The following is a 26,865-nucleotide window of genomic DNA, read 5'->3' as shown; positions in this document are numbered from 1 at the left end:
CAGTATAATTTCCTAGTGAATTTAACTTATTTCCCCTTCTCTTCATTGCTTAACTATAAATTCTCCCTGTTTCCCGGTTGTTTGGGTTTAGTTTCTTGTGCCGTCCCTTTCGTCTGAACAGACTGCTTATACACAGTACACCAGTCCATTCCTGTGTCTATAAGTCCCTAGCAAATCTGGCCAATCTCTTTTCCATTCGAGGCCTTATCTGAAGTCCATAGAAGTAAATGTGGGAGTCTTTCCAATCATTTAGCATATGCACAAGATGCAGAGATATTTTCTTCTCACTGCTGCAGCATTGAACAGATTCATGATCTAAGACTACCCTGGTAGCGTTTGGCAGCAGATTTGAACACTTCTTGCTAAAAAAAATGTTAAAATATTTTTGTAGATTGGGTGATCCAGATCTAAGGGGCCTTGTCTGCAACCATGCCAACAAAGTTATGCTTGACAAAGTTGGAGATGACTTTTCTTCCATTTCAGCCAATGTTACAGCTTCAAATGCAAGAGGTAAAGGAGCTCTTGTCAGTTATGATCTGCAAAATAAATTATTGGTAAGTGAAGTCAAGCAGAAAGACTCAGGGGCCATTTTGGAGTCAGCTGTCAAAGGACATGATGCCAGCTGCTTCGCAGGAGCTGTTAGTATTCTTTTGTTCAAGAGACAATCCTTGACGTTGTCAAGTCTCTCCAATCTTTGCTCTGTCTTCAGCATTCCTTTTTTTGAGACTATTACGTAGCTGCTTCTGGTTTAACTTAAGAGAATGCTGGTCTTACAAGCCCAAAGTGAAGTTGACCTAAATCTCAGGCTTACGTGAGGACACACATGAGGTGACAGAGGCTTCTTCCTTTTTATTTCCTAAAATGCCCGTGGTAGTTCATATGTAATGGCCAGCTACTTCCATGGTCTCAGACTGTGGTACGCTCACGGTGGGTCCTTGCCTTGCTTTGCCTGGGCAAACAATGTTGGACCGTAGAGGGGAGACGCTCACAAGAAAGACCCAAGTTTCACCTCTTTCATGACTTGTTCTTTCTCTGGGCAAGACTGCTTTTGTTTTTCTGTGCGTTGGACTTCTGCTGCTCTGCCTTTTAAATGACAGGTTCCAGTGTCTCAACGTGTGTTGTTTTGGTTCACCACTTAAACACAAGTCTGTCCAGCTTTAATTAACCAACCTGTATTCTCAAACATCAGCTGTAATGTGCTCCTCTATCATACTCTACAGATGTTCCTAAAAATTAACAGAATAGATAAATACACCCATTTTAGACACTAGTAACACCAAAGTAAAAACAGTAATAATTTATTTTTGCGTTTATTTGGCTTCTTTTCCTGATAACTTGGTACCTGAGATCAAAGTGCTTTAAAAACACATTTAAAAATAATTCTTCCCCAGAACACTCAAATCAGCAGTTGATGTTGTATCATTACATGAGTATGTAATGATACAAGAAGTATATAAGAAGTATATAACCCAAGTCCACACAGTGTAATCAAAAACAGGACCAAGAATGGAATTTCCAAATTTTTCACTGGCTGTCCAATAGTAATATTTATCTCTTTGGAAAGAAGAAGCTGAGGTGCATTTTAAAAGCAACCAGAAGCAGGTGCATAGCAGTGTAACTCAACAGATGACCAGTACTTCTACTGAAATATTTAAATGACTGATATAATGAGTTTTCTGTAAAATATTTGCCATCTCCTAATTTATCCTTAAATTTAAAGGGCACTTATATTTATTATGGACTATCTAAACTGCATTAGAGCTGATCCATGGCAGCAGTCCAAGCCAAAATTGACCAAAACAAGACTATGACTTTCATATAGCATCTCAGTGAGCAAATAAGAAAGAATATTTCCTCTTGATTCTGTTCTAAAAGAGGCTTTTTATAGTTCTTGTTCCCTACCAGAACCTTGGCTCTTTTGATGCATTTTTTAAATTACATACCTAGTAGATCTGAAAATACTCAGCTGTTCACTTCTTCTGCCTTGTGAACAATAAGAGGTCCTATTAAAGTTGTAATTAGTACGTATTATATCTGCATTGTGCAGATGCACACTGTATTACATTTTGTTATTTATTGTAGATATATGGCATACAGATCATACATCTCAACTGTACTTGCATATTTTTTGGCTGTTTTTCTTTAGGAAGAGTTTTAAAGAAAATTCAAAGCTAATGATGTGTTGTTGTGGGGAACTCTACTACCACATTGGAAATCTGCTCTTACAATATCAAACATATGGTAACATTGCACCGTATGTTGGCTTTTATATTTAGTAAATGCATAAATATGATATAACCTTTATAAATTTTATTTTATTTTATTTTGACAGATAAGGCTTCATTTTCTAGTGGAACTAAATGCAATCCTACAAAAGTGTGTCATCTTACACTGCTGCATTTCCTCAAAAATCAGTAGAAGTCATTAATACAATTCAAAAAATATTTCCTGTAATTTGTGTGTGCATACACACCAACTAAGCTTGTGCAGTGATGCATACGAGGAGAAATGCAGCAGATATACAACCACTAAAATGTGTACCTCAAATATGTACCTCTGTATTTATAGAATCTTAATTATTGCATGACAGAGATTTACCTGAGAATTACAGTATATGAAAGCTCAGTTTGATGTCTGGTCTCCTGTTTTCTGTATTTTTCTTTTTGAACTTCCGAACTCATTAAAGGATATTAACATTTTCCTTACTGTGACCCTCACTGTTAACTTTCTCCCACTCATGCATTTTGTTTTGGATTTTTTTTCTCTTCCCTCTATAGAACTTATGCAGACCCATTGGCCATGTCATACTGGCCTATTTTCAGTGCTCTATTAAGACTTGAAGAGCAAATATGATTCAATTTATTTCAGTTTTATCTCTTTTTCTACATGTGTTCTTGTGGAAATCAGTGTTCTAAGGAAATCCAAAACATTATTTGCCCCTTATTAAGGAATAAATCATCAAGACTAGCAAGGCCAAATTTATAAAAATAATGGTTTAGAGACATCAAGCAAAATAATTCCCAATCCCCACCATAAAACTACACAAGAATCCCTTATTCATTTACTTTACTAAACTTGTATAGTGATGCACACAAGAATAAATGCTACAACAGATATCACAATTCCTATTGTGCAAACTCCAAACATGAGATCTCCTTATGGCTTTTTTCAGCAAATAATAACTAGCTTGGAGAGGAAAAGATTTATCTCCTTGCTAACAAGCCCTTGTCCAATCCTTCTCAGTATTTTGCTAAAAATGATGAGTTACATTTTTTGTCTCCTTTTTTAGTAACTGTCTCTGCAACAATTTCTAAGCTATCTTCTGTTTTGAACCTTCTTCTACCTAATGTGTACTTGCTACTTGACTCTCTATCTGAATATTGGAGCAACTATGGAATATAACAACATATTGCTGGAGAACACAGAGGATCCAAAGGGGAGTGCAGTGACCAAAAGGCATGTCTTTTTGGTAACCATTAGATTTGCACAGTGATTTAATAGGTAGCAAATAAACTACAGAACATTTAAATTTGAATACAGTATTTCCTCATAGTTAGGCCAGGAAATTTTGTAATGGCTTAGGTCCTAGATTATTACAGTTCATTGACTGTAAAGTCAATCTTTAAATAGTCATTTGTTACATGTTTGGTGTGAAATCGTATAATATCCAAATAAGTTTTCTTTATGAAGAACATCTTTCAACATCTTCTTAGAAGTTTTCATAAGAATATTATTTTCTCACGTAACTAATTCTGCATGTTTTGAGGAGGATGGGGCAACAAAGAACAATCAGTTCTCTGGCATCATGCTGCTTTCCAAGGATGTATCCTCTCTTTTTTCATGGTTTTCTGTGTGCTTTGAGGACTCAGAATGTGAGCTGGCACAGACAGGTAGAAGCATGATTGATGCACTAACTTCGGGTAAGCCTGTAGGGCTGTCGATGTATATCTATTTCACACATGCAATTTGTGCATTCAGCAGGTTGCACTTGCAGAACGTGATCCTGAAAACGTAACAATTGGGGATGGGCTTCATTTTTTTCCACTAGCAAAGATGGAAAATGGATGAGCTTAGTGAAATACTCTGATTTTTTAAATGTATGTTTTTAAATCAGGGAGCCCTGGCAGTCAGTAGATCTGCTGTACTTATTATGGTAATTTTCGACTATAGGCACAGAGTGGTAGTAGGCAGGAACTTGCTCATCAGCTCTAAGTTGTTACTTAATTGTAACGATCTGAGAGACTGAAATAATTTTATTTCTTGGACTCAGGTAAGATAATTTGTTGCAACCCTTGCCTGTCACATTTTGTTTTACTTTCATTTCACTTCTTAAAACAACTGTTTTTACACACCTTCAGTGAGCCACATCCACTAGCTTGAGCAACAGAGATGGATAGCCTGAGGTTGTCCTGCAGGTTTTCATTTTATCATTGTACAGGCACAGCAAGGCATGCCAGGTACAAGCCGTGTAAGCAGGATTCCAGCATCTCCATCATACAGTAAGCTCCTGTCAGGAAAAAGATCCTGTGCAGTGATACACTGGTTAAATTTGACAAAGAACATAGATTCTCTAAATCATGCTGTTTCCATTGATTATAGTCTGAGAGTGCATTAACCCTCCTTAAGGCTCCAAAAATCACTTTCATAAATGTTAGTAGAACAAGAAATTGTTCAGTGAAGCCTTTTATGGATTAATTCTTTGTTTGGGGATAAAATATTTTCACACATACAGATATTAAAGTAATGCTTATCTTATACGTGAAGATTTTTTTTTGCCTGCACTGAGCATTTGTTTACTATAACCCCTTGAAGGTTAATTTTCATTTACATTTTATAGGGAAATTCTGACAAGCAGCTTTGAAACATGTCTTGTGTTACGCCAGCTGCATTAATTAAAACAGTGTTCTAGACAGGATGAATTTTCTGAGCAGAAAAGAGAGATCCAAGTTTAGAATTATAAAGTGACTCACAATTGCTTTAGACTCATCATTACAAGGGGGGGTCTATGGAAAGTTGTTTGCACTTGAGGGTTTTTTGAAACTTTTTTCACTTTTAATCTGCATCTTCTGATTAGCTTTTTTGCTTTTGTAGTTGGACTTCTGTGTTCTACATTATTGTGAGTTTTTTTTTCCCCTTGAAAAATGAGACTCTCTTTCTGCTTGAGGAAATAAGTGATTTACTCTCTTTTTGAGCTTCAGGGCCAGTGCCTAATTTTCTTTTTATCGCATTCTTAGTTCAATATTAAGCAATTTCCTTTGGCTTCACTGAACAGAAATTCTTTGGATATCATAATTATAAACTGTACATTATTACTTCCTACATTTATTTTTAAAGAGAGATTACAGCATGTAGTTTTGGAGTGTTTTTTTTTTTATTGTCTGTGAGGTTATTAATGTTTGTATATGTAGAGACTTCAGCTGATACACTATCAACTAAAAAAGGGCCAAATGTTATATATATTCTGGAATTCAAAAGCACAGCATAAAGTTGCCGAAGTAAAATTGCCAGTGTACCTTAATCACATTTTTATCACCTCATACCTCACTCTAAGAAACATATTTTCAGCCAAGTTTTCTATCAAACAGATCAAGGGATCTCATAGCTCTGCAAACCCTCATAAATTTGGTACAGATTATCCTGTAGCAATTCAGGCGTCTATTTTTCTTATTAAACATTGTGCTAAATTGTTTCTTCTTTCACAAGCAGCCTGCATTAATAAATAATAGGTCAGACTTGTGGTCGGAAGTGCGTTTGTTTTGTGCTGCAGTGCCATTAGCTTTATCCGTGTATCTGTTATAACAGTGGGACTTCTTCCCTGGGAAAGTCCTGCACGGCTGGGGTTGCCTCTTCGAGCTGCAGGTGGTGCTGGATGCTCAGTCTGCATCCTTCCTCCCAGTCCAGCCCATTCTGTATCACCTTCTACTGCTGGCAAAAGCATCACATGAACAAAAGTGCTTCCCTCCGGCAAGGGAATCCTTTAATGCATCAGGCAAAGCAGCCCCTGCATGTCTTCAGTCGCTACCCTTGCTCTTACGTCGAAGCAAAGCAAGGGGGTTTTGCTGGGGCTTCGGTGATGCCTTGGTGATGCCATGTCACCTCCTCAGGGATGGAGAGCGGAGGGAAGTAGTGCACACTTCACACTGCTTTTTTCCACTTCCCATTCACTTTGTGGTGTACAACAGTTAGAATTCATCTCACTACTTTTAGGCATCCTAAATCTGCTACTTTTGTCCTAGAATCCCCTTATAATTAGTGGGAAGAAAGAAGCATGCCATATAAGCAGTTCGGCTGACCTGTCATGGAAACCTACTTCCACAGCCAGATATTCCACTCTGATACCTGTCCTCTCTCTGTTGCAATCTTCTCTTTTGCTACTCAGGCAAGCTGCAGTCTTCCCCACCTGCTTGTACTTCTCCTTTTATCCAAATTGGACTCTAGTCTTTCTCCATGTGCTGTGCTTGCAGCAGCTGTCATCTGCTAGTTTGGTGAGTCACACCATAATATGACAGGGGATTTAGGAAGTTGCACAAATGACTTTCTGGGTCTGAGAAGCAGTTTCCTCTGTAAGTGGAAGGAGAACGTTATTCTTCTGGTGCTGCCTTTCTTTGGACAAGACACAGAAGTGGATTTTCAAAGGTACTCAGAGCTATGCTTGTTATGGTCCCATTTGAATGCGTGGGTGAGATAGTGATGTGGGAAGGAAGGACTGTTCCCTACAGCGAGACCAGAGTGAAATGACAGGGAGTAGTCTAGAAATCCCTCTTTTCACATAACTGAGGTATGATGATCATGCAGCAAAGGCACCACAAACCTCTTTGGTTCATCCAAATTACTTGTCCATCTGGCAAAGATATTTATAAATTCCTGTCTTTTATACTGCCTTGAATACCAAGATATTGCTGAACTGTATCCCTTTTTCACTATGGAAGTGGCTGTGTTTCACAGGTAGATTTATATTTCCGTTACTGAAGTGTGTATTTCAGTATAAGGGCTAAAGTATTCTGTTGCAAATACCCTTCAAAATGGCTACTGTAGTCAAGGAGTTTTGAACACACAGATTAAGGGCAGAATTTGGGTCAATATTTGCAAAGCACTTTGGAATACTTGGGCATAAAAGACATCGTATTAGGTAAATATTATTTTCATTCTGAGTTAAATCCTGAAATCTGTACTTCAAATGTTTATAATTTCTTAGCTGAAGTAGATATATGCATATGAAAAGATTTCATTTGCACTAGCTTTGCTTGCTTACTTGTTGACCCTATATGAAGTGAAGATGTTTTGTGTTTTGCTTAGCTGAGGAAAAATTAGCAACAACCCCTCCCACCTCTTGTCTCCTTGTCTCCTTGTTTCCATGTTGAAAAGTGCAGGCCAGCCCAAAAAAAGGAAATAAAATTTGAGTTTGTTCATAGTTAGTAAGAAGGAACAAAATTGTTGTTGCATAAGCCAGATGTAAACTTGGCTGCTTTCACCCTTTCCTAGGAACCAGTGTGTCTCAGTAGTCAGACCTTATTACAGTAATGTCCAGTGGTGGCATTACACATTGGGGATGACAGTGTTTATATATGTAAAACTTGCATATTAAGTAGACAAAGTTGATGCTGTCTACAGGAAAAGTGGAATATATTGTTTTCTCTCCTTCAGAGCACTGGTTAAAGAGCAAAGGTATAAATCTGTGTTCAGTTAATGGAAAAAGGCCAAGCTATTCTAAGCAGAGCAGTGTTGCTGTATCCTACCTCACCACCCTTCTCTAAGGTATCATAGTTCTCAGTATTCGGCTCAGACCAGTGAGTTAAAGAGAACCGCTACGTCCACAAATACACTAAAACCCACAAACCTTTCTCTCTCTTTTCTAGTCTTCTCCTATCTTTACATATCTCTCCTTTTTTACACTGTCTGCAGTGAGTATATCATTTATCGGTTAATAAGTGGTCTGACAAGATAGCCACTTTGTACCTAATTGTTCAGTTTATTTATGTATTATTGATGAGCCCAGACTTGAACTCTGCTTTCCTTAGAGGCTGCTTGATAAATCTGTTGGCTAATCCTATCTAAGACACTGAATTACCTGCTGTAGCATAATACATGACACTGCTTTTACTTTAGATTCTTAAAAGGAGCTGGTTATACATTTCCAATGAGCTGTGTTTAACGGTAAGAAATAAAATCAGATACATAATTCACATTGCTCTCTGTGTTAACAAAAGCTCTTCAGTGATGCACTGTAATGCATAAAATACTTGTTCAGGTTTTAAATCAATGTTCTGACTATTTTGGCTTGTAAGTGCTCACATAGCTAAAAGAACTTCTGAACTGCAAAATCTTGATTATGAATAAAACTATTAGTCACATATGTCAAAACAGTTATGTCATGTATTACTAATATGATCTGAAAATATTGGAAAATTAATCACGTTATATTTTCCAAGGCAGTAGTTACTATTTCAAATGAGTGAATAAAACACCAAATTAATTTTCTATCAAAACATGAATCTAATCACAGCACACTTTTGTACTCTGTTATTATTTCTGAACTTTGACTTGTAGGTGCTGGCATAAAGGAAAGTTGGGAGTATTACAAGAACTTCAGAGCACAGGAAGAAGCAGTGATACTGTATGACTAGCTATTTATGAATTCAGCTATTAAGACTCGAACCCTTGCAAAACCCTGGAGCCTCTTAATACTGCTCTTAGAAGAATATTACCAAACGATTTGCTGCTGAAACCAAAAGAGACTACATGCTGAATGCATGAGCCCTTTAATGGTTTCTCTAAAAATGGGGGGAAAAGTGAGCTGCTAATAACTGCATGTAAATAGAGCTTAGTCTCCTTGACCTGATTCCTGGATGTTCTACTCAAAGTTAGTCTTGAAATCAGTTGAATTATACCAGCATAAACCCCGAACAGTACCCTGATACAGACCCCAGAAGTGAAAAGGTATTTCATTCTGAATTGCATTCTGATGAAGGAGATTTTATTCCATCTGCAAATACATCATTATTTCAGCTGGTGCTTTGTGTGCTTTTTAACATGGGAGGGAAGGAACTAAATATGCTTTTTGCTAATGTTTATGCAGCTGTTGTGATTTTGTTGCATATCTGCAAATCAGAGCATGATTTGCCCATTTGATTTTCTCTGCTCCCTCTTAGCTTTTATTGACCAAATAAATACAGAATTAAGTTATTCTAGATTTGGAAAGTTTAGTTTGGAACTGAATTTGGCCATGAGAAGAAAATGGATTGTGAATATGTGCAGTAGAGACATAATCTTATGTATAACCACTGAAGCTATAGTTTCAGTTGACTGTTGCATAACTTTAAAACCGTTCATATGTATTTCAGTCTTCCAAAGCAATACAGAGAACATTCTAAACCAAAAATTTTTCAAGCCACTTATTTCAAGTTTAATGTACACTCATTAAATGTTTTTAGGAAGATTATGATACTTTTCATAGCAGATTTTATCAAATTAGGAGGATGATGTATTAATAATGCAGTAGCTTAAACAGAGAGGTGAGAGAATATAATATGAGCACTAAAATGATAAAGCATATTTTCTATGACATTAACGTGGTAGAATACTTTCATTGATGAATAAAATGGCTAAAGAGTCTGACTAGATTATGAGATTGCTGAAGTTAAACAACAGTTATGGTACAATTGGGTAAAACAAGCAGATACTATGATGCTGTGTGGAAAATGAAACATCAATAGGTAAAAAGAAGCCATTTTTATATCATAAAAGCATAAGAACAGCTTCATCAAGGTAGTTTACATTTAATCACGTTGTGTTATATGTTTATTTAAAAATTATATTAGCGCATTAACAGTGGTTATAACAGAGGTTGTTATAATTATGGCAAGGTTAGCAAATACTAAGTTTTGTTTCTTCAGTGCACTGAATGTGCACTGTGTGAATGGGAGGATCATCCTTTTAAAAAGCAGCACTTCCATATTTTAAGGGGTTTGTTGTTACATTAGTGTCAAGACCCAGTTCCAAAAAGCTGACTCTCACTTTTCACAGGCTGGTAGTTTAATGTCAGAGCCTCCCTCCAACCGAGTGGAGGCAGGTTGAGCATTTGGTTTATCACAGTCCTTGGAGCGTAGATTACCTGTAGATTACCTCTGCACAACTGCAGGTGCTGAATGACCGTGAATGCATCATGCCTCTGCTCCGGCTTGGACTGCCAGCAAGGAACCCACACTGGACCTTATTTCATGATAAGTAGCGAAAACAAAGCACTCTGTCCTGTGTATGCACCACCCTTTCCAGCATAACAGAGCTCAGCCTGTTTTGCTGCGTTCCAGGACATCAGGAGTATGTAAGGCTGGAAATGCTGGAGTGACATAGTCCTATTAATTTTCATTCGACAAAAACATAATTACCAATTTTTTGAGTTCTTCTATAGGAAAAGCTTCTCAGGGCCAGGATGTGATTTCTGTTCAAAAGTGGAAAATCTGATACTGAAAAATAATAGCCTGAGAGTTAGAGCACTCAGCTCGATGAGAGAGAGAGAAATCCAAGTCTATACCATGAAGCATTTTTAGAAAGTGTAACAGCCACAAGAAGAGATACTGGAAGAATATCCTCTAGTCAGTGGCTATGGTGCTCAATTGGTATGTTTGGTATACGTGAGAATAGTAGGATAGGACTGAACCAGGGTTTCCCACTGTGCTGCTGTGCTCTTGAATTGCCAAGTTGTTCTGGGAATAGAGCCTTTTCCATTTTTTCATCTAAAAATTTTCAAAAATCTCAGTTTCCTTATAAGATTTTTGGAATTCTTGAGAAATTTTGCTGATTTGAAAAATCATACTGCTCTGACTTGGGCTGAAACCCTTAGAGCTTAGACTTTCAGCATTTGTCATAGATCATGCTACCTGCCCTAAGTATCTGACAACTTTCCATGCTACCTTATAGGTCAGGAGAAGCTTTCAGAGGTTTCATTTGTTCAGAGCTGGGAAAAAACAAAGCATGTTTTAAATAATGTGTATAGGGAGAAAGAAACTGATGTATACCCCAGTCTGGATGTACCCTGGCTAATTAACTGTGCTGAATAGAAATATCTGGGAACAGAGGTTTGATGTATGAGAACACATGTTTGTCCACAGCTAGCTAGAGCAGTACATTCATTTTGGACAGCACAGGAGATGGTGAAAAGGACATCAGTAAAGCAGAACGTATCCGTGTTTGGAAAAAAGCAAGGCATCCAGGGCAGGACTTGAAAGTAAGCCTTCAAAGGTGCTTTGTGCAAACTATTCTGTTATTATCCAGGGGATGGAAGTGGCTGCCCAGGGAGCTTCCTTCCAGCGCTCCTGTGAATGTCTCTTTCTGACATGCACGGCCTCTTGGAAAGGCACCGGCCACAGTGCTGATAATGCCAGATTTGAGTAACTTCTGCTATCTGATTTGCTGTGAGGAGTTTACAACAGTAATAGATTCGGAGTGTTCTGATCTGGAAAAATAGCAACCAGCACTGAGGGGAGTGCTGTTTTTTAAATGGGAGAGAGAAGGAGATGGAATACTTGTCATCTTTAAAGGATTTTGGTAAGAGGCTGAGAGGTACAACCATAACTTAATATTTTACTTCTTTTTACCTTCAAAACTAAGAAAGATAGAAGTATATTTACACACAGATATGCTTTCTTCTGTGTTAAAAGAAAATATATCAAATATATAAATGAAATTCTAGTGTAGTCTATCTAAAGAAAAATGACTGTGAGTGCCATTTCACAAATAGAAACAAAAGATGAAAACTGCCATGGAATAATTTAGTCATCAGATGAACTGTAGTCTTGAAGGTCAAATTTTATCTTAAAAAGTGTAGAGAACCAACATGGAATTTTTTGAGAACTAATAAGTGATGTCATTACATTGAGGGCACATCTTAATTAAAGTCAATAAGATAAAAAAGTAGATTGCAAAAAAATAAAACAAACCACTTTTTCTATCCTGCTTTTGAGTAGTATTTTGAACATTTCTAACCACTTCTACTCTTGGATGAGTACTCCAAACTTCTCTACACTGCAATGTCAGTGAATCTCAACTTGACCCATATGCCCTACTAGTGAAGAAATAAGTCAAGGCTGCATGCCTTGTCAAGCTTTTGAATCCTTGTTGAAGCTGTAAACATAAGAACTAGTGTTGTTTCAGATTCACCCTTTGAACATGCATGGGGCTCAGTCTTCTTGTTTGATGCAGAAGTGGACTTAAACATGCATAACATCTTCGTTAAAGTAATCCTGTTGAAATTAGGTGAGCTCCTCATGTGCCAGAGTAATTGTGAGCAGAAGTAGGGTTGTCCACATGGCTGCCATTGTAACTGTTTTGGTAAATTGCAATTGTATATCAGCCCTAAAACACACTTGTCATTTGCTATGTTATTGCAATTATGATCAATCATATTTGAACTGGTTGCACCCAACAGGATATCAGACTGTGCTAAATAACTTGGTTTACCAGAAATTTAAGGTGATTTGTCCCATTTAAGTTTGGCACATGGTTGTTGGCACATTTTATGGTTGTTCCTGCAAATTTCTGAGCTCTTGGGCCTTATCTCAACACAGATTTGAATGAGTCCTTGATCCTGAATCACTGATCTCATAATCTCATCTGCTTCAGCAGGTTAATTCTGATGCTTAGAATCACACAAGCGCTCAGGTGACCTGCCATGCTGGACTAGAACGTAGAATTTCTTACGTGATCAGGCCTTTCTTTAACTTTTTAAAATTCTGAGTATGCCACAATTTTTTTTCCTAACCCTTTTAAGCAAGAGGCATAGAAGTATGCAGGCAAGATCTTCTAGTTACCCAGCAATTGTTCCCTTTGATTTACTTCTCAAGGCTCCCTGAACTGCCACAGGATTTTCAGAATAGTGGTGGTGTTTTGCAGTTTTGCTTTTGCTTTTTTTGTTGTTATTGCTCTAGCCCACCTTATTTCTAAGTTTCTGCTGTGTAGAAGCAGATGTACTTTCCCACAGGAACTATATATACCCCATTCGCTCTATAAATAACATAGTGGGTCAAATTCTGTCCATGGGTCTCTGCACACCACTCCCACTGTAGTCATGCAAGGGAGCAGTTTTGTCCTCTTTGTGCAAACCTCATTCACTAAGGTCTGTGAAGCCTCTCTTCTGCTGTACTGCAACATAGGGGGCTCTGCATGTGGATATACAAAACCTGCTTTTTCTTTTGTCATCTGCATGCTCTCTGTAGATCCTTTTTATTAAACATTTTTGTGTTTTATTATATAATTTCCCATTTAAAACTGTAAGATGAACATTGACCAAAAATGACTCTGAATCTAAAAGTAGGAAGGGGCCTTATTAACCTATGATTGTTCCTGATCCAGTTCCCATTCAAGTGACAATGGCAAAATTCCCTGGGCCTTCCATGATGTAGGATCAGACCTTGTCATGAACCCAGCCAGGTGTGTTGGGATTGGAAAATACTACAAGTCTACCAGATTAAACAAATTTTCTCAGCCACTGTGGGCAGAAAAAGGAAGGTCTAATCTTAGTTGTTCAAACCTTTCCACCTTATCACCCAGTTTTCCCAGTGGGTGGCTACATCATAATGTAGTGTGGATTGAGTAAAATAATAACAAAAGCATTTACCACTTTGATCTCAGTATGTTTATTTAACAAGTGTTCAATATGCAAGGGAGAGTTTAGCATGTGAGTCCAGACTACAGGGTGTTTTTTTAAATTTTCTTCAACACCCAGGGTTAAAAGGAGCAGGACCCCAGCTGAGGGAGTTCAGAGTTCATCTCGGCATGCTCGCTGTCTGCCATTTAAATGCACACAAAGGACTAATACAGTACCCATCCTCCCCTGGGCTGTCTTTGATACGCTCTGCTCTGCCTGGACTCCGCCACTCCTCCCATCAGTCTGATCCTGCTTCTCTTAGCCCACTGTGCTCAGCGCTGTAACCTCATTCAGCCGGTGCTCTGCATGCAGGCTAACAACTTCAAGGCTCTGTCAGGCATTGACACATGCCAGCTCCAAGTGGGAAGCTAAACACCCCCCTTCACCTCCTCTCCAGTTCCACATTAACCTCAATTAAGCTGGGGAAAAAAAAAAGCTCTAGTGCTATCATTCAGGTTTTAACTACCAGTGTATATTTGGATATTCAGCAAGTTGGCCACCTCAAAAACATAGCCATTGAAAACATACTCATCAAACCCTCTGATTCTTCCCCCTTTCTTGCAGCAAGAGCAATAAATAGTGAGTGGGGAACACGATGGGAGATGGTCTGGGATGGATACCTGGATAATATCTGAAAGAAAACTTTGACAGCACTGCCTATACTTTCGGAAGCAATAGTATGTCTTATCAATGGAAAATGAGACAAAAATGGTCTAATTTTAGGAGAATCAAGCAGAGTATTTTCAAAACATGTCTGCTCTGAAAGTCGGCTGTAGAGAAGACACGGTGCAGCGTTAGTCTATAAGCCCTACTGTGCGTTGATCGGAGCACTGAGTCCTACACGTGTCAAAGTCCGTTGGGTGCTGTGGGCAGAGCTTCATCACTGTTTCTGGCTCTGTCTAAGTATAGCTGTCTGACAGCGTTTCTCTGAGAAGCAGCACCCTCAATTCTGGCATCTGTGGCGCAGCCTCCCGATCCACAGCTCGGTGGCTCACACCCACTCTCCCAGAGAGCCATCGAGATCCCTTCCCATCTCCACCGAAGCGCTAGGAACAGAAAGCACCTACTCTCGTTTTAGCTCTCTAACGTTCAGTCTAAGCAGGGCCTCCAAGTCACCTCTTTAATCTCTTGTGGAAGACAGACACTTCTGGCAGCTGATGCATCACATCCAAAAAATAAGTCACATGTCCAAGACTGCAGGGTGCCTGTCTCCTTCCACAGCAGCAGAAGGAGCCCAGGTGACAGTATGCCTAACCTATGGATCACCATACCTAGATTAAACAAATCATATGCCACATTCCTAGTCTAGACTCTTTGGACAACATACAAGAAAATGAAAAGACAGGCTTGATAAAGGTTTTTCCTAATACTTTACCCTTGAGAACCAGTTACAGAATTAAAATGAATAACAGCAATAATCTTGAGAGACACCAGCTCCTTTCTAATGCTTGACACATCAACCTTTCTGTGAGCTGGAGTGCTCTGAGTGTTTCAGGCAGGACAGAGCTGCTCCAAATCCTGCTAGTCTGCAGCAATCACCTTCCTCAGTCCATGGAGGGAAATACAGCTTTTTAAAGTGGTTTGATTTCTTTTCACCATATGCTCCGTTGAGGCATTTCTACCCAATCTCATAGGCTTCCAGTACTTTCCTCTTTTGAAAAGCAATCCTGGAAGGAGAGAGGGAGGGCAGCAGAACAGACACAATCAAAGTCGATAGTACTGAATTGTTTTTTGACAATTTTCCTGTGATAGTCCTTCAGCGAGGTGTCAAGCCCCTTTCCTGGGAAGGATGCCTGCCTGGAATGCATTACAATAACCTGTCGTGGGCAAATTTAAACATGCGTTCAGTACAGAATACAAAATGGAGTTCAGGAGACAAAATGGAGTTTCAATTTAATACAGACATACCACTCTGCCACATCTGCCTTTGAAATTCTTTTTTCTTTTTTTTCAGTTAAAAACTGTATCAAGAGAGGTTTTTTCCATGGTGTAATACTGTTTACAGAACATCTCTGTTTTTATCTTTAATAGTTGCCATAACAAGATCAACTGTTTCTTTAGCCTGGCCATTTGATGATTTATGTTGTATCCCATCATTATTTTAGTCTCATTTCAGCAGCTCTGAGTAAAGTAAAACGTCACTCTGTTTGTCATCAAGGAACCTGAGACGTTGTCCACTCTTGGCATTTGGTTTAAAATAAACAAAATTACCTAGTTTTAAGCTTTTTAGGAATAGTGGCTTTTAGATAATGTAAGTTACAAATAATATCTATAAGCTGCAAGCACTAAGATGATGTATAAATCACTAGAAATAAATAATCTTTTTATACAGCATTATTCCAACGTTTTCTTAAAATAAAACACAATGAAATGTGCTGGAGCTCTGTCAAAGCAAGTTAAACCGGTTAAAAGGTGCAACTAAAGTTTGGATTTAAATCTAGCTTCCAGTTCAAATCTAAGATTGGAGAAGTTTGTATTTAGATTATGTGATTAATAACACAGGCTTTGAAGATCTGTAACATACTTTGAAGAAATTGAGATGATGGGTCCAAGTGCTTTTACTCAACAGCTGAACCTATTAAATACAGCAGCTCTCAACAATTTGATGATCTCTCCCCTTGCTTCTTCTCCTTTAATCTCTCTCCATTTCAGGAGATCTCTGCTGACATACAGTTGTTCACAAAACAATGTCCCAAGTTGCACCCTCCCCCTGCCCCAAACCTGTTTGGATTCAAAAGCCATTGCTCTAGTATACATCATGCTACTCTGCCTGCATGGCTTTTGGACGGGATGTAGATCATATTGTGCTGCTTTTCATCATGAACTAGGAAAAGTTGAGGTCAGCGTCAGCTCAAGGATCCTTGTGCTTGATTCTTTCTTTCTCTTAGCTAATATAATTATGCCTGCAAAACTTAGGGTGCATGTATGTATACAAAGAGAGGGCAAGCATGCAGTCCCCTCAGAAGATGAAAAGCGTGGATGTAAAAAGGTAAAAACAGCAAGAAAACCTCTCGCTTCTCTCAACAATAGCAAAGAGGCATGGGGTAGCAAGGAATCCAAGCCAGAGATAAAGATGGGTGAAAATTCGTTCTCACTCTAATCCAGATAGCACAGGTGACCCTAGCAATGAAGACCGAGTGGCTTGGCACAGAGAAAGCTAGCCTGTGGCAGGGGCAGGATATGTAGCTGAACCTATGCTTCCTTATGGCAATTGCCATCTGAACTAGCTACCTAGCTAACACAGGTATGCCCGTACACTTATAATCAAAGTATACATACATACAGTTAGCAGTATACCTAAGTCTTCCATTTCCAATTATCCCCTTTGCTTTCAGCCTCTTCCAGTTTTTTTCTCCCCTGTTGCACCTTCCTTTTTTTCTTCCAAATTCTTCTGTATATAGGCTATAATGAAACTTCTTTGAGCTGGTGTCACCATGGAAAACGTTGCTCTGTATTTGTTTTTATGCAACCCGATTATAATGTCTTTGTGACATAGTCCATGTAGGGTTTTTTTCTTGTCATAAAACTGACATGTTCATTTAAAAAAATATATAAAGAATGAATAAAAAATATAATGCTTGCAAGCTTTGCTACTTCATAATCATCATTATAAATGCTGGCAGAGCTGGCTGCAGCCTAAGTAAAAAAGTAAAAACAGGCTTCATGGGCATAAGTACGTCATGTCACTCAGATGTCATGCCGTACTACTGGGTGACAAAAACCAACTTTAGATCCTTTGGTAGACCCGTGCCTGATAAAACAGCTGTACCAGCCTGGATATTTGCAGAACTCTGTTGTAGCTCCTGCATCAATAACAATCAGGCAGTGTGTTTATGTAATCATATTCCTAACTTATGTAAGTAAATTATAATTTCCATTTTATAACAGCACTTAGATATTTTGTGCATGTTGCTTGCTGAAAGTTATAACTTGTCTGAAAAAGGGTTACCCCACAATGGAAATTCTAACAGGCCATGCCATGATGTTGCCTATATGTTTTATTTATAATAATCATTTAAATAATGTAATGCAGTTCTGAATATATATTAAAAAACAGCTCCCTGTTACATATCTTTTCATATTAGAATGCAGTCATATTCTTAGTTTCCTCTAACCCAAACTTCTCATGCTGTTACACTTTAATACAAAAAGAAATGTTGTCACGAGTAGTTATTATCACACATCAGAATATTGTATTAGCATTCACTTTTAATAGATTAAAATGAAAGATTTTGAAATCTGCCCTTAATGATGCTGAAGGATTTTGGAGACACATTGGGAAAGCCTTAGATGAAATGTCATATGATATATATGCATCATATATAGGTTCATAAAAGCCAGTTCAGTTAACTGTCTTCCTTTGTGTTTCATCTGTTCTGTTTGGATGAATCGCCCACAGAATGCGTGATGCTTGTGCATCTTCACAGTTTGTTTGCTTGCAGTCAAGCACAGTGAATAGCAGGGAAGTTTAGGAACTATAAGGTTCTAGCAGATCTAGGACGATAAGTAAAATGAGACAATTTTGGAGGCATAGGGTGTAACCTGGAAGAAAATCTTGTGGTTGGAAGGGTCTTGGGGTCATATCTGCTGTCTGTTGACTCGCTGTCTCACCTTGGATAAATTGCTTGGATAGATAGCTGACTGTGTGAGTCAGCTTACTCGTAAAGCTAAATTGAAGTTGGCTATCTTATGAGTTAAGCTATTCTGGAGGAGAGTTGTTGAGAGATGTTTTACTGCAGAGCATGCATGTTACAAAGCAATATATAAAAAGGTGAAATGATTCAGTACTAGAGAGAACATAGATTTCTGGGGCTTAGGGGCTTGTTTTGCAAGCTGCTGCTACACGTAGGAGAAAGGAGGTCATAAAAGCTCCTTATAGTAGGACTTTTGAGCTGATCAGATTGTTGGTATTTTTTCTGTTTATTGTGTCAATGTGGGATAGTTGCCTTTGGTGGGGCATGGCTACAGTGTGCTGCATCAGGGTTTCTGAACTTCTTTTTGGTTGTTAAAGACTTACATACTCTTTTTTGGGGAGGGGTGGTGGAGTGGAATAAACAGGTCATGTGTATTCCAGTCTTGTTTGGTAGCTGAGACATGAGATGATGAATAAACAACTCAGCATTGTGATAAACATTTTTTTTGTGATTTACAAAAATCATAATTTCACTATTTTACAAACATTACAGTAAACCTTGTGAACTTTTGGGAGCTGGCTTCTGACAACATCTGCTGTAGGAAGTGCAAGTGTATATGCTTTGGCCTTCAAGTTTACAGCTGTTTTGTAGGCCCACCTCTGATGTCCTAGGGACACCTATGCACCAACCTGCACTAGACTGAGGGCAGGTAATTTATATAGCTGTAAATGTAGTACAGATAATAACATGGTAGCAGTGTTAGCATTGGCTAATATGTTACAGCCTGCATCCTGCACATATAAGGACTACAAAAATGCACATTCCATCCAATCTTATTGAACTATACAATATATTACACATACTTCTAACAAGCAGAGAGGGAAAATATTGCAGTGACTAAACTCTATGTTTGAATACTGAAGAAATCAAGTAATAAAAGCTACTGGTTATTTGTAGATGTTAACAGGTCACTCTGATTTTACAGACGTTATACATCAATATATTTTTTTGAGCATTGACCCTAACAGATTCACCTAAAATTTTGCAGAAGGTCATTTCTTCTTTAAGACCAAGAAGACCAAGAAGTTTGACTTTAGGTATAGTTTTTGGTTTTAGGTGTCATTGATGTATGCTTTACATTAAGCACACAGACCACAGTAGAACTGAATAATTTCAAAACTAAATGGAGAGCCAGAAGTAAAGAACCAGAAAGGCTGAGATCCAAAATCATACCAATGCCTGAGGCACCATTAGGAGCAAAGAACTGATTAGGCAGGAAGATGATCCAAGAAAACTTCCAAAATCCATGGAAATATGATGTTAAAGAAATTCTTTTCTGAATGCAGATTTGGTGATTGAGAGAACTATAAGCTTGGGAGCAAGGACAGGTAACCAAACATCCAAAAGAGAGAATTATCTTAAAGATTATCATTAAGATTCTTTTCTCAAGCCACAAGATTCTTTTCTCAAGCCACAGTCTAAGGCTTTATGGGAAGGCAAAATGAATTAAAATAATCCTGGACTGTCAATATGCAGCAAAGGAAAGAAATTGCTTCATGTTCACTGCAGGTGAACAAACTAAAGATGTACAACTTGAGATTTGAGTTATAACAATCTTTGTAATGTAATGCAGCAAATATATGAGTTCAATGAGGGAAATTCAAAATGGAAGACTTGCAGGGTTAAGGTTTCCAGGGCAGATAGGACCACCATAGCCAGCCTACCCTGCCCATATTTCTCATAAATATGATATAGAATGTATCTTTTTCAAAAAAGATTTCTAAGTTCATTTTAAAAATCTCCAAAAAACATGACTTTGCAGTTGATACAGTGCTTATTTACCTTCTGAAGTAGGAACTTGCATCATATTTCAAAGCTGAATTTCTGTAACTTCCATTTCTCAGCATTAGATCTCATTATACCACTGTTGGGATGGTTGACATCTTGCTATCAGACATCTTTCCTGGGTGTAAGTACCAATCACAGTGATCAAGATACCTTTCAGCCTTTTCTATAACAAACTGCATAAGCTGAACCCCTGTAGGCCTTACATCAGAGTACTTGGTTTTCAGCCGTAGGCTGTGAAATATCTCTTCAGAATTTCATCTTCCATTTAATAGAAGAAATAATGCCTTGACCTTCTTTCCGGTTTGCAAACAATCCTGAAAAATTTTCTCCAGACTCTACTTTGAATGGTAATAAATAAGATCATTCTTGAATGAGGAAGCTCATAGAAATGGCAGTTTTAAACAGTAAATAAACAAAAGGACCATCAATCCCTGTTTTTAAGGACTAATCCAACTAGCCCTTTTCTATCAAACTTTGGAAATATACACTTGCTTTGGCAGTTCTGTGCCTGTGGCATAATCCTATCTTTCCCATGAAACTAGGAATTCTGACAGATAGGCTGTGACTGTCTGTTAAATAACTCTGGCTATGAAAGGCATACCATCAACTGGTATGCCAGGAGCTGGCACGTGTTCATTTTTACAGCTACTATTACAAAGCTAGTAGCCTCTGGCAGAGGGAGAGGAAGAACAGCTGGAGGCCGAAACCTTTTCAACTGCCTCAGCAAAAATTAGAAGAGCTGTGTGCCAAAGCCACAGTTTGACTTTGTCTACCTTGGTCTAGCTGAATATACTGCACCTTGTAAGTAGGATATTCAGAAAAGCTCAACCCTGGTCTAGAAATGTTCGTGAGAATTTCACTGCCACCACCTGTAGAAGCAGAGCAGGCTCAGTGTTGGGGATTTTTAAAAATCCCGCCACACCATCAAAAATAATGTCTCATTTCCAAAATATGTCACTCTAAGCATTCACAGAAGGGGTCAGGTGAAAGTTATTTCAAACAGACCTTGTAACAGCTGGAAATTGTTGGTTGATGACTGGGGGTGGGGATTCCTGCTGCTCTTCATTTCTATTGGAAAGGTTTGCAAAGATTTTCTCTACCTCCTGAATGGATACCAGGACTATAAGTTACTCTGTTGGCACTGACTTTTGAATGGGCATGGCAGAAGTTCTGTAGGCATGTTTTCCAGGTTACATAAGAAAGCAGTAGTTTTATACTTTTTTGTGTTGATACAGAATGAGACTTCAATTCTGACTGTTTTTCTCCATGTAGACCTTCAATTTTTAGTCAGCTCCTTTCTATCACATTTCTGTTATTTCTTATGTTAGTGAGGGGAGAAAAAAGAAAGAGAAATTACTTTGTATACAGGAATGGTATTTATCATTTACAGAAGGGTGTTTTTGCAGTTCTGATTATGAATGTTTATTTTATTCACACATCAAGCAAACTATCCTCTTACACCATACGGTCAGGAGGTATACTGTTTTGTACATTCAGATGACTGAAAGCTGTTGGGAAATGTACTTCTTAGCTTCTGATATGGGAACATTTCAATAGGAGGGGGTTTAATTTGTTTTGAAATCTCAACTCTTCTGCTCAAAAGCTAAAGTTGGAATCCATTAAGATGCATTCTAGTGTGTTTTCCATTCTCATCTTCCTTTTCTCAGTAACTGCAATTCACTTAGTACTTCATTACAACCAACAGCAATATGTATACATGGTGCACAAAATAAGCCATTTTGTTTTAAAACAGATTGCAGATGAAAGGAAACCATTCATTTCTTGCTTGCTAGCTGTAATTACTAGAGCGCTAATTACTCCAAATCACTGACATCCAGGGTCAATAAGGATGAGAACAGGAACATCAAAGACAAGATGCACACATGCAATTACAAGTCTCTAAAACCAGGCTGTAATATTATTTTATGTGACTGTTTTTTTCAGTCAGTGCAGAAAAATATTCAAGTTTGCTGAATGTTTACTATTATTTTGTTTGCAGTTTGACGGTGAGAACATGTATATGAGTATGACAGAGCCGAGCCAGGACTATGTGCCAGCCAGCCAGGTGGGTTAATTAATCTTCTCTGCCTTGTTTCAAATTGTAATTAAACAAATTCAAAGAGTTGCATTGCAAATGAGTGGCACTATCAGTAACTGCTGCAATCAAGAATAATCATAATTTATAAACAAAGCATTTAAGCCTTGTTTCCAGTTAATGAGATAGAGCTGATAAAACAGCAGAGCTGGCGTTTGTTGAAAGATACTACCTTGTTTCCTCTCCAGAATGCAAGCAGCTGTTTTGCCAGCATGATTTTTCCTAAACAGTTGTTTTACCTTCAGGAAATAAAGTCCTTACAGGTGCAGGTTATTTGTTTATCTGACTGCAGACAAGTTAATCATTATAAGCTACACATGTCACAAATAGCTTTAATTATCACTTTTAGGCCAGTTGTAGTTGAAGAATTGCATTTTTAACACTAATCGTATGGCTGAGGAACATTGTCAATGTTACACCAATAGCAGCAGGGTTAGGGTAATGACTCAGGCTTTGGTAGCTTGCAGCCCAAAAGGCTTAATGTGTTGTGGATTCTTTATAGGTCCTTCTTGAGTCCTAGGTTATTCTTGAGTCCTTCCCCTTTTTGGGGAGTCTTATTTACTGAATTGTGACATTAGATGTATATTTAAAAATCTTTCCCCTTTCTACCTGAACCCTAAATTACTGTAGGTTTCTAAGACTGAAAGATTTTAATGACTTCTTAACAAGCATATACATTTTTTAAAAAAATGTTACTGAGATTTGTGCTGCTGCAGTTGTATTTGGGGAAAGAATTTTAATTTATTTCAGATGTTTCAGTCAGTTCAATTCCATGTTAGTAAGTGATGGTGGTGCAGGTCAATTAGATTATCTTGTGTCATAGAAATTGCCATAAATGATCAGATTTGTGGTCTAGGTAGTGCAATATCTCAGCCCCAGCAGTGGCCAGTCTGACATACCTCTTTCTGACAGGACCAATGGGATTATGTGAAGATCTCTCATTAGGTGGGAAATGAGTTTGCATGCATAGTAATTGTACGCAGATGAGCTCAATGTAATTTAGGAATCAACAGCTTTGGAAACTGATAATACATGCAAAGCTAAATGTCCTCATGAAGTAGGGTTTTTAGATAGTCATGATTATCTACCTAATTATAATGTATAGTGTATAACACAGGTTCATCTGGGGGCAGGGAAGCAGGAGTTTATTCTTTAAGGACTGTTTATGTATGATGACGGATATTGTGCAATCAAGAAGGCCATCTTTAAATAATGTTCCACTATGTTGCGTCCCAGTCTTGCACTGAAGTTATTCTGAAATACCTTCAGAGACCAACTGTACTTTGCATTTAGGATTTGTATATGATTTAACTTACTCAGCTAAGAACCCTCCAGTTCCAGAGGTAGTTTAGAATAGAACTGTTTGATTAAAAAATGAAAAATTATATTATTAATTTTTCTCTAACCATTAATCCAAAAACTGTACTGACAAGTTTTAGTATTACTATTAGATTAAAGCAGCCTAGTATCATCTCATTTATGCCTTAAGGGTTTTGAAATGCAAGGGCTAATTGAATTTGTTTGAAACAGTAGAAATACAAACTCTGTGAATGATTGCTGTTATAAGGCAGCTGCTACCTTTCAGAGAATCATTATGTCTGTCTTAAATAGTTTTGAAAAAGAATTGCAAATTTGCATTATACATCAGAATTATTTTTCTTCTGTTGATATTTTTGTACTGTGTATGCATGTAGTTTAAATAATTTAAATGGCATATTGAAAAATTAAGAGTATAAGTTTTAATCTTTTATGTGGTTTCTACATGTGCTAACAAGGCCCAGATCCTTGGAGATATTTATGCATCTAACACTCACTGATTTCAATGGATGTAAGGTGCTTAAAGTACCTTTAAAAGATCTGGGCCTAGATATTTTAAGTGCAAATGATTTTGTCTTCAAGGAAAAAAAATCTATCAAATGTGACATTTCCAAATTCAAAAATGATAGAAAAGTCTGAACCGTTACTAAGAGCTGGAACTGGCAAAGGACTTGCATACTTAAAAGCTGGTTATGGCAAAGCCTCTCTCTTCAGTCTCTGGTTCCTAGGTGGAATTCAAAACCCGGATGTGGGTGTCTAAACTCTCTGTTCGGTGCTGGGGGATACTTATGGTAAAAGCTAGTTTAACAAACAGCCAAAGTAGTTTAGGTCATTACCAAACACAGAAGAGAGCTGGCTGAATGGAGGAAAAGAACATTTCTCCATCAGGTAGGTCCATCAGGAAGTGGAGCTACGCAGGTCCCACAGCCTCTGGGGCCAATTTGAGAGAGGCCAGCAATCTTGGGCTGCTGCACCCTCCTTGCCATTACTATCATCTCTCCTGGTGCTGGAGAAGCCTTAAACCATTTCAGTGGCTTGTTAAGTGAATAGGTATGAAAGCCCACAAGTCCTTAAAAAGGGAGACAGAAAACAAACAAACAAAAAAAACCCCTTCAAATGCTCTCCCCTAGTGTGGACCTGCCAGTCAAAGGAATACAGGAGAAAGGGTGTGCTGGAAATCCTGCCTCTCTCTTGTTTAGATAACTGGCACTGGGACTGCAAGAAAAGCCTTTCAAGAGCTGTTCCTGATGTAGGTGGCTGTAATTCCTTAAAAGAAGTAAGCCATTCTCCACTGACAATGCTGATTAGGTCTTCACTGGCTGTAATGAGGGCAGAGTTGCTATCTCAGATATAAACACAGTGGTCACCAAAAATTGGTGAACTGACTACCTTTTGAATACTGCTTATTCTGCTTGTTGAAGCTGGATCATTATACAGGAAGAATACAAGGTTCACCACCCTGAAAACAGAGTGTGTAAGACTATGTAACTTACTGGGGAGGGAGAAGGAGAGGGAAGGGTGCCATATATTCTGGGCCCTGTTCTCAGGACTATTTGTTCATTTTTCACTCATTTTTACTGAGCGTAAAACAAACAATTCTGGAAGAAAAAATGAGAAAATGTTTTCTCCAAGATGAAAGTGCTGACTGGGTCAGACCTGAGCATCATTTTCTGATTTCAGGGTCTGACCCAACTTAGTTGGGAGGTAGGTGGGCAGACTGGGCCATAGTACAGAACATCAGAGACCCAGAGGTTTCCAGTAAGGTGTCTTCAGGATTATGTGACTACAGAGCATGATGACATGCTCCTTCCTCTGGCTCTGGCCCTGAAAAGTTAGCTTTGCTTGTTTTGCCTTCTCCTTCTAACTTTTCCTTAGAGTCCAGCATTTCAAGAAGTTTAGGGGCTGTGAAATAATGTGTGGTGCAGAACAAAATAAAAAATTTAGATATCAAAAATGTTTCAGTTGATCTTAAAGCTGAACTTTCCACTTCAGTTTCTGTTTACTGAAAAATGTTCATATTCAGAAAAAACATCACCTTGTATTATTTTAAGGGTTTTAATCAGTTTATCCCCTTTAGGCTAACATAAATAAAAGCTCAGCCATTGAACACAAAAAATATAGTTTTGTTCCTTTTTCTATATAACATCAAACATCTGCATAGCTTGGTAATCCAAGACAAGTTGCCTCACAGCGTCCCTCAACAATTATCATTTCTGTTCAATTTTCAAATCAGTACATGCTTTGGGACTTATAGACTAAGTTGCTAAGTAGCAGCATATGGCTCACTACTGTTCCTGTGATGTTGCTGCAAGCAAATAGCATAATTCTATACTTGAAATGATTTTTACAGAAAGTCAGTGCTGGAACTAAGCCAGAAGTGTAAGTATATGGTAAAAATTAATGATATTCTTTTAGACTGTCCCGAAAGGCTGTTCGGCAATGTTGTCTCTATGTACATTTTATATATACATGTAAGTACTGTATTTTGGGTTATGATATATGTAGTACAGTACTCCGCACTGCAGGAACCTCTTAAGTGAGTTATACCAGCCATATTAACAAACATACATAGTAAAACTGCATGACATTTTCACTACTAATTGCGCTTCAATCTGAAAATATTTATCATTTTAAAATAAAACTAGGCCAACTGCTCTGCATTTCAAATTCTCACAAATATATTGTTTTCTTCCCACACCTATAATTGGAATCTTGGAGATGAATTGTTCTTCATGTAATTCTTCCTCCTGTAATTTGTGGGCCACATACAGCACAGTATAAAATTATATTGTTTATTTTACATTTCTTTCTAGTCACAGTACAAAATGTAATTCAGGACTCTTGCACAGAGCCTTGGCACTTTTTTAGCCTTTCTTAGGCCTGGTAAATATCAAAGGTAACAAATCCAGCTCCCAAATCCTCTGTGTGCTCCAAAGGGAAGGGAGGAGAACTGGGCTGGAGTTGATGATTTGGGGCAGTACCTACATTGCCTCAGTGGGAAGAGAAGAGTTACCTGAGGTGGAGAGAGGAATACTGGTTGCACAGAGCGGATCTTTTCCTCCCTTCCAGAGGTATGCCAGTGACACTGTGGAAAGTACATATCCATCCCCCTTTACACAGTGGGCAGCATGGGTATCGAGACTGTCTGGTGCTGTTCAGCTCTAGAGTAAAATGTGCTAGGATGACATACCCATTCAGCAGATAGATTTTTCATGTTATTGGTCTCCCTGCCTCTTGTAGCCATATTCCCATGACCATAGATTTGTCCTTAACTTCTTTCAATTTCTTTGAGTAGAGTATTAGCGAGTCAGTTGTTAGTCATGTGAAAT

At 38.1% G+C, this 26,865-nt stretch overlaps 1 protein-coding gene across 2 annotated transcripts in view; it reads left to right on the top strand.

Moving 5' to 3' along the window:
* The window catches only part of TOX (thymocyte selection associated high mobility group box), a 222,732-nt gene that overhangs the window by 92,054 nt on the left and 103,813 nt on the right, over positions 1-26,865 (top strand). Inside the window, exon 2 of one of the 2 annotated variants that reach the window (XM_013954754.2) lies at positions 22,124-22,189. The exons of the other annotated variant lie outside the window; for it this stretch is intronic. Within the exon in view, the coding sequence (XP_013810208.1) occupies positions 22,124-22,189 (66 nt within the window). The remainder of the gene's footprint in view (positions 1-22,123; positions 22,190-26,865) is intronic. 2 annotated transcript variants of the gene reach the window in all.

This window comes from Apteryx mantelli, chromosome 2 (assembly GCF_036417845.1).
Source record: "Apteryx mantelli isolate bAptMan1 chromosome 2, bAptMan1.hap1, whole genome shotgun sequence".
NCBI classification, from domain to species: Eukaryota; Metazoa; Chordata; class Aves; order Apterygiformes; family Apterygidae; genus Apteryx; species Apteryx mantelli.
Note: the sequence above shows the minus strand (reverse complement) of the source record. Positions and strands in the feature narration are given on the sequence as shown.